The 22,394-nt window shown below is 38.3% G+C and overlaps 1 protein-coding gene across 7 annotated transcripts in view; it reads right to left on the minus strand.

Moving 5' to 3' along the window:
• Window positions 1–19,473, minus strand: part of ralgapb (Ral GTPase activating protein non-catalytic subunit beta) — a 39,448-nt gene extending 19,975 nt beyond the window's left edge. For all 7 annotated transcript variants that reach the window (XM_065272487.1, XM_065272488.1, XM_065272486.1 and 4 more), the window contains exons 1-7: window positions 19,302–19,473; window positions 17,148–17,355; window positions 6,708–6,910; window positions 6,385–6,551; window positions 5,878–6,064; window positions 5,426–5,557; window positions 5,153–5,331 (exon numbers count right to left, since the gene is read on the minus strand). In XM_065272487.1, coding sequence (XP_065128559.1) covers window positions 5,153–5,331; window positions 5,426–5,557; window positions 5,878–6,064; window positions 6,385–6,551; window positions 6,708–6,910; window positions 17,148–17,324 — 1,045 coding nt within the window. In that variant the 5' untranslated portion in view covers window positions 17,325–17,355; window positions 19,302–19,473. The remainder of the gene's footprint in view (window positions 1–5,152; window positions 5,332–5,425; window positions 5,558–5,877; window positions 6,065–6,384; window positions 6,552–6,707; window positions 6,911–17,147; window positions 17,356–19,301) is intronic.
• Window positions 19,474–22,394: the final 2,921 nt, after the last annotated feature.

The following is a 22,394-nucleotide window of genomic DNA, read 5'->3' on the forward strand; positions in this document are numbered from 1 at the left end:
TAAACAGGAATATTTCGCAATAAAGCCCCTGTCAACATGCCCAACATTTAATGAACTGCAAAATGCCAGCATGTTCATTTCAGATGAGAAATAAATGTTCTGTCATAATTGTTGGGTTGGAAAATTCTAGGAATTCAAGTACCAAACCCCAGAAAAAGTGCATTTTAGTGATAGACCGATATATTAGCCGATAATTTTTATTAACGGCATTGATCGATTCATTTCTTCAATATGCTAATAAATCTTTCAGTTTCTTAAATTAGCTGTTCCTAATGAAAGAAACTCAGATAAGATGCTAAAATCATCATGCACTTTTTAAAGTGATGTTACATAAGTCTTCAAACAGTTCCAGATCTGGAGCTTAGCAGTAGCTCCAAAGATGTTATATAAACATTTAACCTTACCTAAACTAGTAGTTTGAATTCTCATATATTATGCACTAAAACTTAAAATATTTATACAAATATTATAATATATCCAGAAATATTATGCACAATAAATGTTATTTTAGTTTCATCCATTTTCTGTTTATATTAATTTGTGTTACATCTGCCACACTGCTTTCACAATCTGCATCGCCAAATTAAAACTCATATCGGTTGACCACTAGTGCATTTCAACATGATTAGGACCAAATATTCATTCGTCTGTGACACATACACCACAACAAAATCAAAGAAAAGCCAATTTAGCTTTATACTAGAGTCGGATGAACAGATACAGTTCTGTACATGTTTTATCTATATATGAATATAAAATTGAAAAAATAATAATTTTATGCATCAAATTTTATTTGATGTTTCATGGTGCGTTCTGATTGGGTCAGTATTCATACTAGTAAATTAATTTTTTTGTGAATTGTCCCTTCAGCTCACACACAATAATCACAGACAAAATTTACTTATTAGGGGATGCAAGATTGAAGAGTATTTATTAATAGTTTCTGTCCATTCATTTTGACTCGCAACAGATTTAATGTGTTTATAAATAAATTCTGCTAGTAAAGTGAAAGAAACCTGTTGACTAAAGCACAGTTTGTGTAAAGTTTCTAAAGATTGATGATTTTCATACAGCATCCCAACTGTGTGGCAGCAAAAGCACTCAGCCCTGCATTCAAATGAATGATTTGCCTAAAGCCTCTGCAGGCTCTGTATGGTTGGCAAAGGAAAGAAATCTCATCTCCAGACAGATTACAGCCCATGACATTCATTGATTGGAGCCTTTTGATGAGCAGAGATTATATTTCATCTTGTATAACACCACCACCTCAACATCCACACAAAATAGACATCAGAAACTCAGTGCTGTTTTCTATCCAGTTACTGTAAATCAGGGGCCAAAAAGTCTGCATCAATCCACATTAATCAACCTTTTGATTGGTCAAATACCATAAGATGGGAGGCGGTCTCGAAAATTGTTCCGAGATACAGCAACACCTGGAAAAAAATGAGATTATAACAAAACACAGTGACAAACATCAACCTCAGGAGATATGGCAAGTCACACGGGAATACAGCGAGTTTAATCACATCGTATAGAAGCACCGTCAGTCTACAGGAAGAAATAAACACTTTCATTGTGTGAGTATTTCTGATCAGCATGTAAGAGATCCAGCCTTCTGTACCCAAACACCTCAAATGATCAGAATCAGGGGAATTGATGGAGAGTTAGTCCCACTAGGGCTGCACGATTAATCGAAAAAGAATCACGATCTCGATTCATACATATAGGCGATCTTCATTTTAAATGACGGCGATTCACTTGCATATACAGTATTTCCCTGTATTCAGTTTCTGCGTTCAAGTGTTCACGTATTTACATTACAGCCCAAGAAGAATATCAGTCAAACTTGCTAACACACACTCATACAGGGTAAAACCAAACCCTATTCATTCACCAATCAGACCCGATCGTTTCTCTCCTCTCTCTCATCTCATTTGCGGCGTTCCGCTGTCACTCGCGTGACGTATAACAAGGCGGCAGACCTAAACACAGTCGTTTACTTGGTGGATCTGGAGCGGCAATTTTCACAAAAAAGAGAGGATAAACGAGTGTCACTGTGGAAAATCCTGGTGGCGACGGAGAAAGTGAAGATGCAACAACATTGGTTTCGAAAAAAGGCAAGGAAATTATTTACCTCAGGCTCCGGACGTTTCTAAATCGGAAGGCTGCAACCTCAGGAGATCGCATGAAGGCTGTATACGTCATCAAGCCTGGTTCATTTGAGTTAACGGAGCATTACATTCGCAAGTCATTAACATACTTCAACAATTTATTATTAACTAAAATATTAGTCATTTTTATAACGTTAATTGTTAATATTCTGAAATTAGACAGTCTTTATGATGCGCAGTTTAGAAATGCGACCTCCAGAGAGGCTGCAGCCTTCACATTGAGAAATGGCCTTTTTGCGTTTCCCATTAGAAAGGGTTTTTCGCACGAGGGGAACATTGTTACATGTCTGCGTTTCTCTCTGATGCCTCAATGTTGATCTTTTAGTCTTTTAAAGGTTTAACGTTAGTGTTTTTAAAGTTTTAAGGTTGGCCAGTTTGATAGTACAAAAAGCACAGGTGCAATTTAACAGCTAACAAATTTTAAATTATTCTAAATTTTAAGGGGTCTAAAATAAGAAAAAGAGACTTTTAAGAAACGTTATTGTAACTGAAAGTCCTGTAGCACATTTTTTAGTTAAGTGCATAATAAATGTTTTTGTTAAAATAAAGAGAATCGGGTGAGAGAATCGGGATCTCAATTCCCATGGAAAAAATCGGGATTCACATTTTAGCTTGAATCGTGCAGCCCTAAGTCCCACTAAGATGATATTTAACTGATCGGGTTTAGATATCAGGGTTAGTATACCTATGGAGGGAAGTCGGTCTCGACAATTGCTCCTAGAGACTGTGGCTCCTGAGGGATGGAGAAACATAAACATTATCTCTAAGGAAGCATCTGAACATACCAGGACACTGTTAGATCACCGCTTCTCATTGCCTGCATTTATGATTAATGAGCCGTTATAATTAATTACCCTGAGCATGGGCAGATGTAGTACCCTGTGATTTCCGCAATGTGGAAAACACGAAAGGAATCATGGAATCAATGCATAAAAATGGAATTTACTGTACAAAGCGGAATGTCAGGGAATTCAACAAATTTTGGATTCATTTATTTTTAAAACCCATTATAACTCATTTTCAAGTTCCAGTTTTAGACATGGTTTCATTATTTTTTTGGCAGAAATGTGCGTAAACATTATCCTTTTGGATGTATAGACAGGCACGTCCGTTTCTCGTCATGCATTGCAAACAATGACAAGCGTTGCCTCATCAGACCGCAAGCAGATTTCGCCAAATGTTCATTACACACCAAAAAATAATGAAAATCCGTGCAGTTGCACACTTAATTCATACAGAGAGGACTGTGCAGTTTTATTTGTATGTATTGCTAATGTTAAATTATAGATTGTTGACTGACAATTTCTTATATAAAATAAACTTATATATTTACGTTTAATACAGATGCCTGAAAAGTAAAAGAAGATGAGTTAAAAGATATTAATTGTGAAGGAGGTTATGTAGGTTACAGTGACAGCCAAAATACATCGGCCAATATGTCATTTTAAATAAAACTTTTAATAAATTGTTGTTAAAATGTATTAGTTTAATGTTTTCAGTTGATAAGTTATGCTTTTTGACAACTGAAATTTAATTTAACCATTCAAACCTGAATCCAGAAAAATTTAAACAAAAACACGGAATTTGGGAAAAAAATAAAATGGTTTCAAAGGGCCGTACGGATGTGATTTGTGTAACTAGGATGTTAAGTTTGATAGTTTCTCGGAGTAAAATTAATTCTGGAACAAATACTTATATATTATACATATATTTGAAAATGTATTATTAAATATAAAATATAATAATGATAGATTTTGGTATAATAAACATGTACATGGCAGAGCACAAACTTGTACGTGTACTAGTTGAAAACCATTTACATTTTCTTTGACTGCTGTCTGCTACTTGACTCTGGATACAACCCAGCAAGCAACAGCTGTCATTTCACCATCTAGGACTAGGTTAACACTGATGTAGTTTGCCTATGAGGAACCCATTTCTAGCCGAAGTAAACTTGAATTTGGTTACATGTCGTTATTGCCATTAACTTGAGATGAGATGTCTGATATTCAATCATGTAAGCAAAGTCAACAGTGATTACCATCTGTTTGCTTTCATTTATGAATGTATTTTATTTTTTTGGGCTATGGTAAAAAATCTATTAAAATTTTCACTGACAGCCCAGATTTTGCCTTGTTTAAGCCTAGACATCTGGGCTGCGTTTAGACGGCTATTAGATGTTATTTAAATGCAAATTGATTGCTGGGAATAAACCAGAGAGTGCTTTGTAATTCTACAGCACAGATGATCAGGTAGCATAAATCAGGGGTTTTTCAAACTTTATGATGGCAGGGACCCCAACATATAATGAATCTATAGCGAGGGACCACTGTCCTAAAATATATTTATCCATCTTTTTTATCAATAAACATTTAAACGATGCTAGAGAAATAGATATAAGGACCGCAAATTATTTACTAACTTAAATAATTAGCTACACAGTTCACCTTTTACTTCTTGAGATTTTTAGGGGGGGGGCCTTGGAACCTTCTGGGGGTCCCCGGGTCCCCAGACCCCAGTTTGAAAACCCCTGGTATAAATATCACAGAATTACAAGAGTACCATAAGAAGGCAGAATTGCAAAACACTGGAGTTTCTTAGAAACAGCAACACCTGAGAAACGGAAAGACAGTCAAACAATACAGCTAATGAGGAGTAAACAACAAACAATGGCACACACATCCACATTAAGAGCACTGCAATAAAATCATTTAATAAATGATCTCAAGCTCATTGTGATAAAACTGGAACTCATTAAAACAATACAGCACATGCCTCAAAAAGTATTGTGTATCATGGAACATAGTTTATGTTATTATGGCGCTATCCATTGAATAGTAAGACGAGCCGATAAGTAAAGCCAGCGTCATACCACACAATGGAAAAGCGAGTTTAGACGACTATGTTGTTTTCTGTTGGAATCATGTAAATATACACAAACAAATCATTCAGCCTAAAGGTGAAGTTGTCGGTCTTACCAAGGAACGCGTCCACGAGACAGCTGACTCCTCTCATTGCTCTGAAGAAGATCTGAGGCAGTTGTTTGAGGCAGGGGTGTTGCAAGACCTCATGTGGGACACTGTTACCTCCCAATAACTGCTCCTGAAACTTTGGAGTGGAGCTCACTATAACAGGATTACTCAGGTCCACAGGATTACTGACATGAGAGAGAAAGAGATAATTAAGCATCCATGAATATGTGTGCAGATTGTTTTAAAGATGAGATGTAAGGATGAGATTCTGTTGCAGACCTGAGCATGTGCAGAAAGCGATACCACGTCTGTGACACACAATCATTGTCCATCTCAGCTGGGATGAGACTAGCGTCCTCCTCCGGCACTTTAAACAGAGGAAACGATGGGCCATACATGAACCTCAGCAACCTGCAGAAGAATGACAGAAGGACTAAAAATACTGATAGCATTGACAACACAGCACCACATTTATTTACGAATTTTGACAAAAATGAGCATTTATCTTCTCTAACATCATGTGTGGGACAATTTTATAAAATACATTTACAAAAATCTTTATAGAAAGTGTACAGCAATGGATCAATAGTTGACTGTATGATATCCTGCAGTTGTGTTGTGCGCTTTAACCTTAACATGCAGATAACTTAACTCTGTGCAGATGCTGTCAATTTTAAATCAATGATAATCTGCAGATGCTGTACATTTTTATATCACTACTGATGAAGTACCTGGATGTCAGAGCGGCGATAACTTTACTCCACTGCTCCACTACAGGCGGGTGGTGTCTCCAATTGGCCAGCATCTCTCGTGCCGTCTTCCAATAGGGTGGTGTGGGAAAACAGCGTGTGCAGGCCAGAAACCAAACCTCGAATAACACGCTGATCAACTTCTCTGCCAGCTTCTCTGCTATTCCACCTGCAGAAGACAAAAATTGATGCCTGTCAGAACACCCAAGCAATACAGTCTTGTTCATATATAAGGTATATTTGAAGTTAAGTCATTTTGATCTAAGGTAACCAAACTAAATTTTCTGTGGGATCAAAGTTTCTACATATGCTGACTGAACACTTTGACTTCACGGGAGGTTCATTAGCATACTGCACCCATAATGTTTGTTTAGATGCAAACGTGCACCTGCTCTCATTTGGATGTTAGTCAGTCTGAGATGTTGTGAAATACTCTTCTATACTGGAGGGAAAACAGGGCGTTTGCCCATGGATGTTAAGAATACGGACCTCCCACAGTGGGCGGCGCCAGTAGCGTGTCATTGATGCGGAGCAGGAAAAGTAGGAGCACCTCCCAGGTCTCTCTGGCCATACCGGGCGAGTCCCGCGCCAACTTCTGCACGGCAGATAGCACTTGCTGACACAATTTAAAGTGCATCAGACTGAAGTGTTCTGGTCTGAAAGAAACAAAGCATTTCAGAAACATTCACACTCGCTCCACCTAGATCAGAAACAGGAAGTGCAAGTATGCCACACCTATCCTCTGTGAGAAAATACCACAGATACTGTTAGTGAACTATTGCACAGTTGAATCATGGGTAATTAATGCACACCTGGGAAGGAAAAGGTTGTGCAGGTGTTTGAGGATGGTCTGAACATAGAGATTGGGTTCTTTGATGATGGGCGGTGGTATGGAATCTCTTGGAGAAACCAGGGCCATTATCCAGTCTGTGTAGACATCCACACACAACTTCACTGTATCTCCATCCAGTGGGAGCGTCAGGCCGTAACACAGAACCTCCATGGTCCATTTGACCTGAGGATCAGAACGACAGCATCGACCCAATAAAAAAAGAGAACTTTGTCTTGAGATGAAACAAAAAAGCAGAATCATGGATACTTTGATGTTATCCATGATTATTGTAATGGCACTTATTTGCTTCTTATTCTTTTGTACCACCTTTTGAAGTCAGTCAAATTTAACCAGTATTTGAAACACGAGCAAACCACGATCTTCGTTTTAAATGTTTACCTCCAAAACATAAATAAAAGCTGTTACATAGTAGACATGGTATGCACGGTCAAAAAACTGTGTTGCTTCCATCATATCTAACTTCAAACTAACTGAACACATTCAATCGCATGCGTTATGACGTAGTGCGATCTGACTGGAAGCTCAAAATAACTAAATGTTATCAGATTTAAACATTACTAAATATGCATTTTAAAGCAAAAATATCTTATGAATTTTAATGAAATATTTTCTTATTAATTTTACTAAATTATTATTTTAAATGAAATTATTCCTATGTGGCTCTTACATTACCCGGCCCCTAATTGGTTAGGCAAGAGGACTAAGCAATTATAAACTTAAACACAAAGAGCCAAACTTTTTTCCCATAAATTATCAACTGGTTTCTTCTTTCTTCACTCTTCTGACGTCGCCTCTTCCAACAAGCACAGTTTGTTAATAGGCCTTTCCAGAGTGTTGGTCTTGGTCTTTATCCTCACTCTTCGCACTATTCCATTGGAGTCTGGCAACGTTTCAACTACCCTTCCCATGAGCCAGGAGTTTCGTGGGGAAGAGCTATCCACTAGTAACACAACATCTCCCGTCATGAAGTTTCTTTTTGGCTTTAGCCATTTCTGGCGCTCTTGAAGAAGTGGAAGGTATTCACGGGTCCATCTAGTCCAAAATAAATCCACAAGATATTGAACTTGCTTCCATCTCTTTCTTGTGTACATGTCATCTTTGCTGAAAATCCCTGGAGGCATTTTGGGTTGAGATTTCAACAGCAGTAAATGATTGGGTGTTAGAGGTTCTACGTCATTCACGTCATCTGACATTGTTGTAAGTGGCCTACCGTTGATGATGCTTTCAACCTCACACATTATTGTCAGAAGACAATCATCGTTCACTGCTTGCTCTTTCAAAAGGGAATTTAAGATTTTTCGCACAGTCCGAATTTGTCTTTCCCAAATCCCGCCTTGGTGCGAAGCAGCTGGGCTATTGAATATCCACTTTATTCCCTTTGGTTGCAAGGCCTTTTCAATCTTGTCATTATCCAGCTGTTGAATGGCTTCTCTCAACTCTCTTTCAGCGGCCACAAAATTTGTGCCATTGTCAGAACGCATGATGGTAACTTGACCTCTCCTGCACATAAAGCGACGAATTGCATTAATACAGGAGTCTGTGTCGAGGCTATCTGCAACTTCAATGTGCACCGCTCTGAGAGTGAGACAAGTGAACATCACACCGTACCTTTTGACTGTATTTCGGCCCCGCTTGACATCAAACGGCCCAAAGAAATCAACACCGGTATTTGTGAAAGGAGGCTTATCTGGCAAGAGCCTATCTTCAGGCAGGTTTGCCATCTTTTGCTCACCAACCTTTCCATTAATCCTGCGGCACACTGTACATTTGTTGATTATCTTTCGAATTGCAGAATTGGCTTGTGGGATCCAGTATCTGCATCTCAGTTGTGCTAAGACATAGCTGCGTCCACAGTGTCCTGTTCTTTGGTGTATGTCTCTCAAAATCAATGTTGCAACTTTGCTGTGCTTTGAAATAATTGCTGGACATTTAGCGTTTTCTGGCATGGCAGACTTGTTGAGTCTTCCACCAACCCTTAACGTGTCATCTTGAAGAATCGGATCCAATTTGAACAGTTGACTGCTATGACTGAGCTGTTTACCTTTCTCCAGCACTTTGATTTCTTCTCCAAACTGCTGTCTTTGACTGAATTTGATTATTTCTGATTCTGCGACAATCAGATCATCCAAAGTAAGTGATTTATTTTTTGTTGCTTTGAATTTCTTCATTTGTTGTTCCAATTTTGATCTTTCCTTTTCAGGGTCCTTTTCAGTTTCCCTGATCTTTCTTGATATTTCCTTTCTTTCCTCTTTCAGTTTCCACAGATTTTCCTTCACCTTTAAAATCCAGGCAAATGCTCTTTTTAGTTTATGCCAGTCTGAGTAATAGCTGATTAGTTTGTCAATTGGATTCATGTTTTCCTTGACATTAATCATGTTGACTGTAGCTCCTTTCTTGACTTCCGGATCATTTTGAAGGCTTTCCTTCCTTTGCACAGGTTGTTCCGGCCAGTCACGTTCCTTGTCCAGCAAGAAGGCCGGCCCATTGATCCATGTTCCTCCTTGCATCAAGCTTTTAGCTTTCAGGCCCCTACTGGCTTGATCTGCAGGATTTTCTGTTGTTCTGACATACTTCCACTGTGATGGCTTGGTTGCTTCTCGGATCAACGAGATTCTGTTTGCAACGAAAGTTTTGAGACGAGCAGAGTCACTGTCAATATATCTGAGCACAGTAGTACTGTCTGTCCAAAAAATAGATTGTTGCAATGGAACTTGAAGCTCTTGATGTAACATCTTATCCATTTTAACAGCGACAACTGCTGCGGTCAACTCGAGTCTGGGAATAGTGACCAGTTTGAGTGGAGCCACTCTTGCCTTCCCCATGAGGAATGCACATCGTTTCTCACCTTGGCTATTCTCTAACAGCAGATAGGACACAGTGCCGTATGCAGACTCAGAAGCATCTGAAAAATGATGTAACTGTGCTACTGCAGTGCAACCAAAATCTTTAGGCTTCAAACACCTGCTCACATGGAAGGTAGATAGATGACTGACATCTTCGATCCATCTTTTCCAAACTTCAGCGTGTTTTCCACCAATGTTCTCATCCCATCCGTATTGTTCTTTACAAAGATCTTTCAACAGGAGTTTAGCGGGCAAGATGACTGGAGCCAGAAAGCCAAGGGGGTCGTAGATGGAATTCACGACTGATAAAATTCCTCTTCTGGTCATTGGCTTGTCTTGCAGCTTCATACTGTAGGTGAAAGTATCGGTTTCAGTGTCCCACTGAACACCGAGGGTCCTCTCGACTGTCAAAGCGTCATGTCTTAGATCCAAGTCCTTCACTTCACTGGCTCTATGCACTTCAGGGATTGTCATTAACACCTTCCTGCTATTGCTCACCCACTTTGTTAGAGTGAAGCCTCCACTGGCACACAAGGTACGAAGATCTCTAGCCAGGGTCACCGCATCTTCTTCTTTAGCTACACTTTTCAAACAGTCATCTACGTAGAAGTTGCGCAGAACTGTCTGAACAGCTTCTGGAGATACATCAGCCTTGTGATCTTCAGCAGTTCTTTTTAGTGCATATGAGGCAACACTTGGTGAAGAAGTGGCTCCGAAGAGGTGCACAGTCATTCGAAATTCCTTCATAGGCTCGTTCAACTTGCCATTGGGCCACCAAAGAAAACGGAGTAGGTCTGCGTCACGTTCCGGCACCTTGACCTGGTAAAACATCGACTCGATGTCCGCCATTATAGCTACTGGCTCCTCACGGAATCTTAAAAGCACACCAATTAACGTGTTGGTCAGGTCAGGTCCTTGGAGCAGTTCACTATTTAGAGACCTATCTTGAAACGAAGCTGTGCAGTCGAAGACCACCCGCAACTTATTTTTCTTCGGGTGATACACCCCGTGATGTGGTATGTAAAACAGCCTGTTGTCATCACGTTTCAGCTGTTGGACTGGAACTTGGACAGCGTAGCCTTTGTCAATGATGGTCTCCATGAAGCTTTTGTATTCTTCAAAAAATTCAGGATTCTTCTTGAATTTTCTAAGCAAACAAGCTATGCGCTGTTCCGCCACACAACGGTTATTAGGCATTTGGAGCTTCTCATTCCTTAATGGCAGTCCAATGCTGTAATGTCCGTTCTCAAAAAGTGTGGTTTTCTGTACAGACTGCAAAAATTGTTTGTCTTCACAAGACATCTCCATTCGATCATCATAGTAACGCTCTGGAAAGTCAGTGTTATACTGTTGGACCAGTAGTTTCTCAATCTCCATCACAGAAATTCTGTTTACAGAAAAGGTAGGCGTTTCATTCATTGCATCATTCAGTTCCTTTCTTACAGGTCCGTTCACAACCCAGCCTATGGCAGTCTTCACAGCATAAGGGCCTCCATCCTTTGCATTAATAACATGCCATGGTTCCATTGCTCTTGAACAGTTAGCTCCAATAAGCAGGCCTACATCCGCTTTTATCTCTGGCAAGCGTACTTCATTTAAATAAGGCCACTTCTGGATATCTGACCTTTTAGGTATGTTTTCGATATGAACAGGTATGTTGCTATGAGTAAACACCTTTGGAAGCTCAATGAACTTGGTGTCCTCCAGCCCGCACACTTCCAAGTCTGATATGACGAAACTGTTCATGAGCTTTTGTCCTCCAGGTTTGTCTTCACCCATAGTGCTAAGCAGTATTCGTGTTGGTTTCCCTTTCACGTTTAATTTCTTTTGCAGGTCTTCTGTGCAGAACGTTGCTGTGCTTCCCGGGTCCAGAAAGGCGTACGTTTCAACACACTTGTCACTCCTTTTCGATTTGATCTTTACCGGTACTATTGACAGCACACATTCCGCTTCTCCGGCCCCCGTGAGGCTACAGGATTCTTGCAGAATAGAAACTTGAGCACAAGATACTTCACTTCCATGTCGAGCATCTTTCTTTTCAGGTAAGACAGAACCTTCTTCCTTTTCCTTTATTATGTGCAGAATGTCTGGATGCTTTAAAGCACACTCTTTACACTCAATTCTTCTTTTGCAGAATTTGCTAAGATGACCTGGAACTAAGCATCCAAAACACAAGCCCTTCAGTTTTAAGAAATCCACGCGCTCCTTATGTGGTTGTTGTTTGATTTTGCTGCATGAAGCAAGGGTATGTGATTGCTGGCAGTACAAACACGGCTTCTCAAAGGCACTCACAGGTTTACTGATATTTGCTGGCTTAACATGCATTTCTTGAGGCCCTTTGCCTTCGGTGAAAACATTTGTTGCGAAACTGCTTCCACGGACCTCTTTCCTTCCATGATATTTTTCTTTTTGTTCAATCTTTCCACTTGAGATTGGACGGCTGTCTGAGATATTACCAAAGAGGGGATCCATCGCTATTCTAGCTTGGCGGTCTATGTAATTTACCAAATCAACAAACCTTGCTCTCCCACCTCTTCGCTCTTTTATGTCATAAGCTTCAGCACGCCAACGTTCTTTCAATTTATATGGTAGCTTAGACACCACTGTCCTTAAATTGGTTGGGTTATCCATCTCCTCTAGGAATTCAATGTCTTCCATAGTATTGCGACATCCAATCAAAAACATTGCATAAGCGCTCAATGCTTTCCCATCATCAGATTTTACTTGAGGCCATTTGAGTGCTTTGTCAATGTACGCGCTGGCAATCCGTAATTCATCCCCATAGTGCTTATGAAGTAGTCGCTTCGCCTCGCAGTAGCCTTTGTTTGGCGTCATATGAGCACAGCTGCGAACAAGCTCTTGAGGTTCACCGGCCGTAAATTGTTCCAAAAAGTACAGTTTGTCTTGATCATTGCTGGTTTTCTGCTCTATTGCGTGCTCAAACGCCCTCATGAAAGACTTGTATTGTAGAGCATCACCCTTGAACACAGGAATGTCCTTGGTTGGAAGATGAGATAGCTGCTGTTGTTTTACTAGTAGCTCAGTGATCACATTCTGTTTTTGCATAACCGCTATTATGTCGTCACCTTTGTTAGATTGAGCATTAGACACATAATTGAAGACTGTTTGAGATTGTTGTTGTATTTGAGAGTGCTGTGTATGTGATTGAACATGAGTGCCCGTATTAGCTTGCTGTGGAAGCAAAATGCTAGCTCTTTCCATCACATGTCCATCTTGAGGCTTTTGCACTGCCGCGTAACTACTTAAACCATCTTCAGATCTTTCATATTCCTTAAGCACCCTTAATTTTGCTTTACTCTCAGCTAACGCAGTTTCCAGCACTAACTCTTCCTTTTCAGCTTTGATTTTAGCTGCCTCAAACTCAAGCTGTTGCATTTTCTTTAGTGCTGCGGCACGTTCGAGCAGGGCTGCATGTTCCGCTTCCTGTCTAGCTCTTGCTGACGATACTCGTGACACAGCTGAGGTGCGACTTATTTGTGATCTACGCAGGCTGGCATGTGTGACATCACTGACCCCAACCTGTGAAACACTGTCATTTGGTTTAACAGTTTCTTGCAGATAATCAACCAAATTTGGTTCTTTTTGCAGCACCTTTTCCACTGGCTGGCTGAGTTCATGCTCAGCTGCAATCCAATTTTTTGTCTTTTTCATAAATCCTCTTATTGCTGCCATTTTAGGTTCAAACCAGATCTCTTGATCATCCATTTTTTCATTTTCAGTCAAAAGATTAGCAACTTCGTTGTTGAGCCGTTTAAACTCATTTAGTGATGTTGCAAAATCATTTTCCATCATGTATTTCACCCTTTGTAAATTTTGAGCATCACTCATCATTGTTTCCAACTCCTTTCTTTTGCTTGTCAGAATTCCTAATGTTCTTCTTCTCAATGCAATGAACCTCTGCAATCTCTCTTCTAAAGCCTTCTCTGTCATCTTATGTGACCTTCCCTTTTCCATTGTATCCTCAAAACATCTTTGTTCATTTCCTTCAGCCATCTTACAAATAGCAGAGTTAACGCTTTAGTCGTATGCAAACGTTTCAAACACTTTCTTCAATTAACCGAGTGCAAAACAACTTCTAAAAGATCGCCATAACTCCACATTGACTGAACTGAGCTTGCTATGAGCATACGTTTTACAGGTAAAAGTTGTCATACCTTTTTTCTCTTCCAAAGTCACTCATTATTTTCTTGTGCGTCTCACGTATTTTTAAGAAAAAAAGTCCCCACTTCAGCGTGCAGCGTTACTTCTCCGTTGACTAGCCGTTAGCTAACGAAGCTGAGGAAAGCCGAACAAACAGCGGTGAAACTGCCGATTGGTATCGATCCGACGCGTGTAAGCTGGCATCAACTCGTTGACACTTGTTTGTGGCGAAAAAGTCCAATCCGCTGTCTCCTTATCCAACAACAAGCTAGCAACGTCCTCCTTTATCCAGGTAATCCAGCGTCGATCTCTGATTAGCAAGTTTTTTGACTATGTAATGGCACTTATTTGCTTCTTATTCTTTTGTACCACCTTTTGAAGTCAGTCAAATTTAACCAGTATTTGAAACACGAGCAAACCACGATCTTCGTTTTAAATGTTTACCTCCAAAACATAAATAAAAGCTGTTACATAGTAGACATGGTATGCACGGTCAAAAAACTGTGTTGCTTCCATCATATCTAACTTCAAACTAACTGAACACATTCAATCGCATGCGTTATGACGTAGTGCGATCTGACTGGAAGCTCAAAATAACTAAATGTTATCAGATTTAAACATTACTAAATATGCATTTTAAAGCAAAAATATCTTATGAATTTTAATGAAATATTTTCTTATTAATTTTACTAAATTATTATTTTAAATGAAATTATTCCTATGTGGCTCTTACATTACCATCATGTTATCATAAAGTCCAAAATGCATAAAAAAATAGATCAACATTTTAACACTTCTACAATTTTTCAGCATCATATTGGGATTAAAAGATTCCAAAGGGTTTTTGTTCCTATTTACATTTACTCATTCGCAAGTGCTATTTTCCTAAATGAATTTAAAGTTCAAATCCCTAACCCTACTTTAAGGAATTGTAAGTCAATACAAACATTACTAACAACATAAGCAAAAAATTGATGAGACAGAGCACTATATCATTGAATTATATATTAGGTTAGATTATGCCAGAAAAACACAGTCAATTGCTCAATGATGTGTTGTTTAACCTCTCGACGCGCACTAGTTCGTGGGCGAGATGACTTCGTTTTTTTTAATGCTGCAAACGATATCTATATAGTCTACTGTCTACAAACATTAATAATATTAACATATTATATTATATACATATATACTATACATCATTTAAAAGGTCTACGGGTTTAGCATCAGTGTATGGTCTCTGTATCGAGATACAGATGCTCTAGCATTACAAATATAGTATTTTGTGACAGAAGTCCAGATGACAACATGCAAAATATAAACGGGACTTCTTACCTTCATGTTGATATACAGTAATGATCGCAAATTGAATCCAGTCTGTTTTTAGATGTGTGAATAACTCATAAAAACAATCTAATAGAATACATCCAATGACCATTTTTGTCCACAAATGCATATAATTCGTGAAATATAGATATATTTTCTGTTGTTTACATCAGATTTCGCATGAAAATCTTGTAATAGAATATAATATACAATCTGAGGACTATTTACGTCATAACACTGTTTATGAGATTACACCCACGTTCAAACTTTGTTTTAAAAAGTAGGCGGGTGTATAATACATAATATCCGAACAGCACTGTCAAAAACTGTGACGTCATTTGACTTTCTCATTCCTCCAATGACTTTATGGAACATAATGATAGACAGAACGTGTAGCCAATAAGATAACGAATCCAACGATCTATGTGTGATGTTTTATTGTCTGGTGTGGAAACTGCATTTTATACGCTAACATAAGGATAAATAATTATAGGAACAAACGTGTATGCATGTAAACAAAAGACTTTTATTTTGGGGCTGACTGGCACTTAGAAAAGGCACTAGTCTTACAAAAACCCTTGCAAAAACCTAATTTTTGGGCCTATTGACCTCAAACGTGAAACATAAATTCTTTAGATTTGTGGCTCTGGCATCATTGCATTTCTAGGTTTCACACACATATTTATCATTAAAAGTTTTAGTATTAAAAAAGTATACAAATTTTACAAAAAATATTTATTACAATGTACTTCAGCCTCTCTAACTTTTAACTTAACTAAACCCTTTTAGTGAAAGTAGGTATTTTCATGGTTTGGGCCAGAGTGGGGGTGCTTTTCAAGAGGTTAAAGGTGCAGTGTGTAGATTGTCCATGATTGCACATTGCAACCAAAGACCAGGTCGACCACTTACCCCTCCCTTTCGAAGCGCATAGAAAAGCTACGGTAGCTGCCACAGCACTAACACGTCGTCGTCTGAGACAACATAGTGACCCTCTCTGTAGAGCAGTTTGTCTATTTAGGGCTACCGTAGAAACATGAATGCACAAAATGGTCACTTCCATGTAAGGGGACCCGCGTTAAATGTAGATAGAAATGGCTCATTGTAAGGTAATTAAAACAATGAAACTCATTATGTAAGGTCTTCATACAACACTAAAAATATGGCTTACACACTGCACCTTTAACCAGCGCTTTTCAGTGGGATCACCATCAGCTGGCATTAAACTGGATCAGAAGAACCGTGTTGGAGGGGGAGAGGTCAAGAAAAACAAATCAGAGGTGAAAAGGGAATTAACAGGATATCCTTCTGTTCTTATCACAGTATACAGAAGCCTACAGGAACTACAAGCACAATGAGATACAGAGGGGAAGTCACACACACACACACACACACACACATGATTTTTAACCCACCCAGATACACAAACAAACAAATTAGAGAAGTAAACATCAACTTTAACAGACACAGACATTTAAATGAACAAACATCACAGGTACTAAATGGATGAACATCCTCATTTACATTCCAGATCATGCACATATGAAAGAAACTGAAACTTTAAGGACAGTGCTGGTCAAGACACACAGACATACAACTGAGAGAAACTCCCAGTATCACAACGCTGCCATCGCAGGACCAATAAAGTACTCTGGAATACTACAGAAATACTATGGTATTCATGGTAATCTTTCAGCACCACAGTATATCAGAAGTAAAGTCTTTTGCACTGTGACATTAGTTATTAAACGCATTCCTCAAATTACTCCAAACATTTTATGTTGGGGTTTGGTTATAATTGTCAACAATCTCAGCGGTGACTGTCAACTCCTTGAATGGTCTCTACCAGAACGCCCTGAGGTTTCTCTTCAACTAAGCAGCATAACAGTTAATAGTTAACAGGTTGCATTTATTCAGAAATAATTCATGGTTAGCAGCCGGCCTGCTGACCCTGCTGCAGTCTCAGGTTTGAATTTAAGACTTTTCACAGAAATAGGCGGTCTTTACACAAACACACACACACACACACACACACACACACACACACACACATAAACACACTCCTCAGTCCTCACCTCCTTGTCAGTTTTCAGGAGGCATTCAGACTGTGCGCCTCCAAGGCTGTTTCCCAGGGGACGTACCACTGCATTTGCCACTTCACGCCCTACGCCCGTCGGGTAAGTGTGCAACACACTCAGGTGGCCCTGATCACTTTGGACCACAAGGTGTAATGACCTCCACTCCGAGTACATGACCGAGACTTCAACTGGATCTCAGCGTGGCCTGAGGAGAGACACAAACAAAACAAACAAGTTTGCAAAAGTATGAACAGTTCAAAACAACTTTTACTGAAGGTGAAGTCAAGGACTGCGTCAAGCAATGATAAACTATTCAGGATGATGTTTTGACAACACTGCGCTGTGTGAGAATCTGACACAAGCAACTGTGATTTGTTTAATCTACCACTGAATTAATCTGATGTAAAATACAAGCAAAGGTATTTCAAAAGATGTCAAATAAATATTTGGTGTCCCCAGAGTATGTATGTGAAGTTTTAGCTCAAAATACCCCACAGTTAATTTATTATAACATGTTAAAATTAACACTTTGTAGGTGTGAGCAAAAATGTGGCGTTTTTTGGGTGCGTCCTTTAAAATGCAAATGAGCTGATCTGCACTAAATGACAGGGCTGTAGTTGGATAGTGTACATAAAAGGTGTTTTTATAAGATGATCCCCATCTGACATCACAAGGGGAACCACATTTCAATGACCTATTTTTTTCACATGCTTGGTTTACCAAAACTAAATTACTGGGTTGATCTTTATCACATTTTCTAGGTTAATCGAAGCACTGGGGACCCAATTATAGCAGTTAAACATGAAAAAGCCAGATTTTCATGATATGTCCCCTTTAATTCAACAAATTATAAAAACATATGGCAATCCTGATATTATCTAGAACTTTCCAAGAGCCTTGTACTTTACTATACTATACATTTTACCATAGAAAAGGACTATATGAGCATCTGAAATACAATAAAATAAGACTGTATAAGACTCATTTTCATTACAACTACACACATTATCAACTCTATATAACCCGTTTAATGATGCATATTGAAATAAACACAAATAAATGTATTAGAGTCACATAAAAGCTTTTACATGGTAACTCCAACAAACTACCATAGTACTACCATAGTACTACCATAGTACAGAATTACTACCACGGTACTATTTAGTGCATTTGTATAAATGTAATCTCTAACTTTTAAATGTCATATAAGTGAGGTAAATGAATATACATAAAACACCCAGATGCCCATACATGTAACTCTATTTGTGTACAGTTAAATCCATTTCTGTTGTTGTTTTCTCTTTAACTTCCGTAGCCAGAGTGTTTATTAGCCTCCGTGCTAACTACATAGACAACATTCACTATACACAACACAACCGTCTACCGTCATATTTACACATTTATATCACTAACTTACTTCTCTATTAATACCAATCATCTGTATACACGTGTGTTCATATAAAAGACAATAAACGACTCAGGTTATAAGGCAACACTGCTGGAAGCTAGTCAAGCAGTCTTCGAGCTAAGCTAACAGATTCCTTCTTAACGAACAGTGTCATTAAATCACACAGAAAATATCAAATCATCCCTAGAGATCTAAACAGATGAGCGACAAAACCAATGCTTATTTACCTCATTTTTAATAAACCATCAAATCTGTCAGATGTAGATCTTAATGTTCGTCAGATCCAGCACACATCACTCAGGTCAATCTTTGACAACTGACCCCAGCATCACGCGCGCTTAAACACAAACACACGACACCTGCCACTCACGATTATCCTGCGATAAGCGTATACATCGAGGAGAAATTATCAAAAAGCACACGATTTCGATTTATGGACTGTATAAACCGGAGCAGGCCGCAATGCGGGACTGTGGCCGTGACTCAAAAACAACCGAGCTCCCTAACAAGACAGATCACTAGATTGAGACGACCACACCGTTCTTCTGAGGTAAAATATTTGACTTCAAGCAATCCACTGTGCAGAGAACATTTACTAAACAATGTCATGGCTTTAGTGTTCAAACTATTTAGATAACTACGTTTTTGGTTCAGTCTAGGCAGACAGCACACTAGATTTTGAGACACAGCCTGTGTGACAGCAGCGGGTACACAACGCACACATAAGAACAAGACAGCCTTACCTGATTCACTTCACATAGCAATCAATCAATCGATTCTTCTTGAAATCAAACGGTAAACGCGTGTGTGATCGAGCAGCATGTTTATCAGTAGATCAGATTCGATCAGATCAAATCGTCCATCGTCGGCACAGGCGACTAGGGTTTGGCTGGCTGATGTGAGTGATCACTACCGAGATTCAATTCGCGAATGAATCGGTTCGTGAGCCGTTTGTGAACTGGTGAATCAGCTGGTGAATCAGTTCTTTTTTTGTAAATCATTCGGTGTAAAACTGACGTTAGTGACATTTTTAACGTTTCACACAATCACAGTGACAGCATTATTTGTAATAAAACAGATAATTAGTATAAACTATTAACAAAACAATATTAAAGATTAAAAGTGTACATGTGTTTAAGTTAGCAAAATTTCCATTAGTTAAATTTATTTTTAATAAAATATTTAATTCACACTAAAATGTATTGTACATAACTACACTTCTGCACACAACACCTTTGCATAGGGCCAGGTAGATACAATCTGTAAATATGTACATGTGACAATATACTACCCTATACAATGTCTCTATTCCCATTTCAGCACATTTGTGTTTACTTTACTTTACTTATTGTCATGTTAATGGTTTTTATTGTGTAGTAGCTTGCATAAGCAAATGTCCTTGTCAATTTTAAAACTATTTTGATTCTGAAATCAAGCAGGAACTTCTGTCAAGTTGAAATCACTGATTAATTGAATCGGTTCATTGGAACCACCCGAATGATTCGACTCATTACCATGAATCGGACATCTTAACGCCCAAACCTCCAGTAGCGCAAACTGAACTTCAGAATGATAGGACAGGACAGACATGCAAATATATTTTGAGATACTTGTTGGTTATGAAGAACAAGATGACTTGCTTTAAAGGTGCCAAAAAAAGCATTGACATAATCTGTTAAAATTGTTCTTTGATATTTACATAGAAGCTATGTAACTTTATTAAGTCCAAAAATTATCCAGAAATGTTTTTACATGTCAATTTACAATACCCTAGGATTTGTCCTTGAAATGAAATGGTCAATTTTTACCCTATTTGGAAAGGTCATGAATAATAATGTTGAGCTCTGCTCTGATTGGCTAGTTCACATTAGTAAACATGTTGGGGTGTACATCTGGACTGTAACATGACAGTTGTGTCACGATATGTCATTACCATGTACAGAACACTTATTATTCATCTATGCACATAAATACAGTTTTTATTCTATGGCACCTTTAACTCAATTACTATTCTCTAACATGGATTTGTTGAAAACAGCGCCATCTTTTGACATAGAAAATCTGGTGCGCCCCATTTCAGTTCTATATTTCAGTTTTCTGTCAAACACGTTTTGGCAGATAAAACCAAACAATGCAATTTTATTTCAATTAATGTTATTATTCTTTTAAAAGAAAAACCATTCAGGTTCAAATAATAAAAATTGGGGTGTTGCAGAATTAATTTAGAGTAGGCCTAATTAATTTATTTAGATTAAACCTCATAACCCATAATAAATGTAAGATTGTGTAATTAAGAATTTTGCATGTAGTATTGCAGTATTTGGTCCAACACTTGTTAATAGTTTATAACAGATACCCTAACAATTTTTTAAAGTTGCAGTGTGTACATTTTAGGGGCATCTAGTGGTGAGGTTGCGAATTGCAGCTCAGTCCACTGCTCACCCCTTGCTTTTGAAACGCTTAGAGAAGCTACCGTAGCCACCACCGGAAAAACACGTCATTGTCGGAGAGAACGAAGTAGTAAAAGTTTGTCCATTAAGGGCTTCTGTAGAAACATGGCGGCACAAAATGGTGCCTTCCATGTAAGGGGACCCTGGGTGTATGTAGATAAAAACATCTCATTCTAAGGTAATAAAACATAACGGTTTATTATGAAAGGCCTTTATACACCCCTGATCATATAGTTTTGTATATTATTTAGCATTTCTGTCAAGACATCCTTTTAAAAATTACACACTGCACCTTTAAATAAATTTAAATTGCCTACAATGAAATGCTAGTTACAAAGTCTTTCACGTGTTATAAGTACGCTTTGTATTTTCTACCCGTATGCATCTGTCCTCAAAATCTGCCTTCACAACAACACAAAACCTTTTCAATGTGATTCTAAGAGCTGAAATCATTGCCAGCACAGCACTTAATACAGAAACCCAAAGAAGCAGTGAATATAAATAATTGAACAGAAGAATATTTACTGGATCCAGAGAGCACATTTGAAGCGCTCTAATCCTCTGGAATATTGTTAAAAATGTCTGTTGTATATTTGTATAGAAAGAATCAGATGTGTTATCAGATGTCACAGTTTCTTTGTCACAGTTTTATTTCCTGTTGAAACAGGAAGTTGGGTTTATTTATTTGATGTCACAGCAATGATAAAAGGTTTGCTTGATGTTGCCAGTCAGTGGAAGGTAGTAAACTTTATTTATAGTGGAAGATTCTCAAAAGCAAAACTTTTTATCCTTTTACAAGAGCAAGATTTTATTTTGGTATATTTCCTGGAGAAACTGTAAACTTTCTGAGCAGGTTAATGGACAAAACGTTCATTTTGATTGGGACTGTACAGTACATCATCTCTCCTGTATAATAGAGATTGTAAACATGCAAAAGTGCACTAGATGGCAGTATGTACACATTACAAACACAGACTGAAGACTACTGCTCATCTGATGTTGCTGATGTTTGGCATTTATAATGTAGGAAGCAAAAGCCTGAATCTCACATCTAGGGCATGTTTTGCATTTCGGAAAAATTAAATACATTTTTAATTCGAATGAAGCCATTTTTTCATGACAATTAAGCACTTTAAAATTCCCATTACTGTATATATTGGTGTTTGAGTTCCCAATGATGATTCTCATTTTAATTCTCATTACAATAATGTTTTACATTTAAAATAATTAGCATAAATGTCAATAAAATAATGTATAAGTCCAGTACAAAAAAACATTACAGTACTGAGATTTGAAAAGAAAGTGAAAACAACTTTTTCAATGCAGATAAACCTTAATGATCATAGCAGATGGGTGTTCTGGGTGGTAATAAACTGTAATGATCAT

Source organism: Paramisgurnus dabryanus, chromosome 7 (assembly GCF_030506205.2).
Source record: "Paramisgurnus dabryanus chromosome 7, PD_genome_1.1, whole genome shotgun sequence".
Lineage (NCBI taxonomy): Eukaryota > Metazoa > Chordata > Actinopteri > Cypriniformes > Cobitidae > Paramisgurnus > Paramisgurnus dabryanus.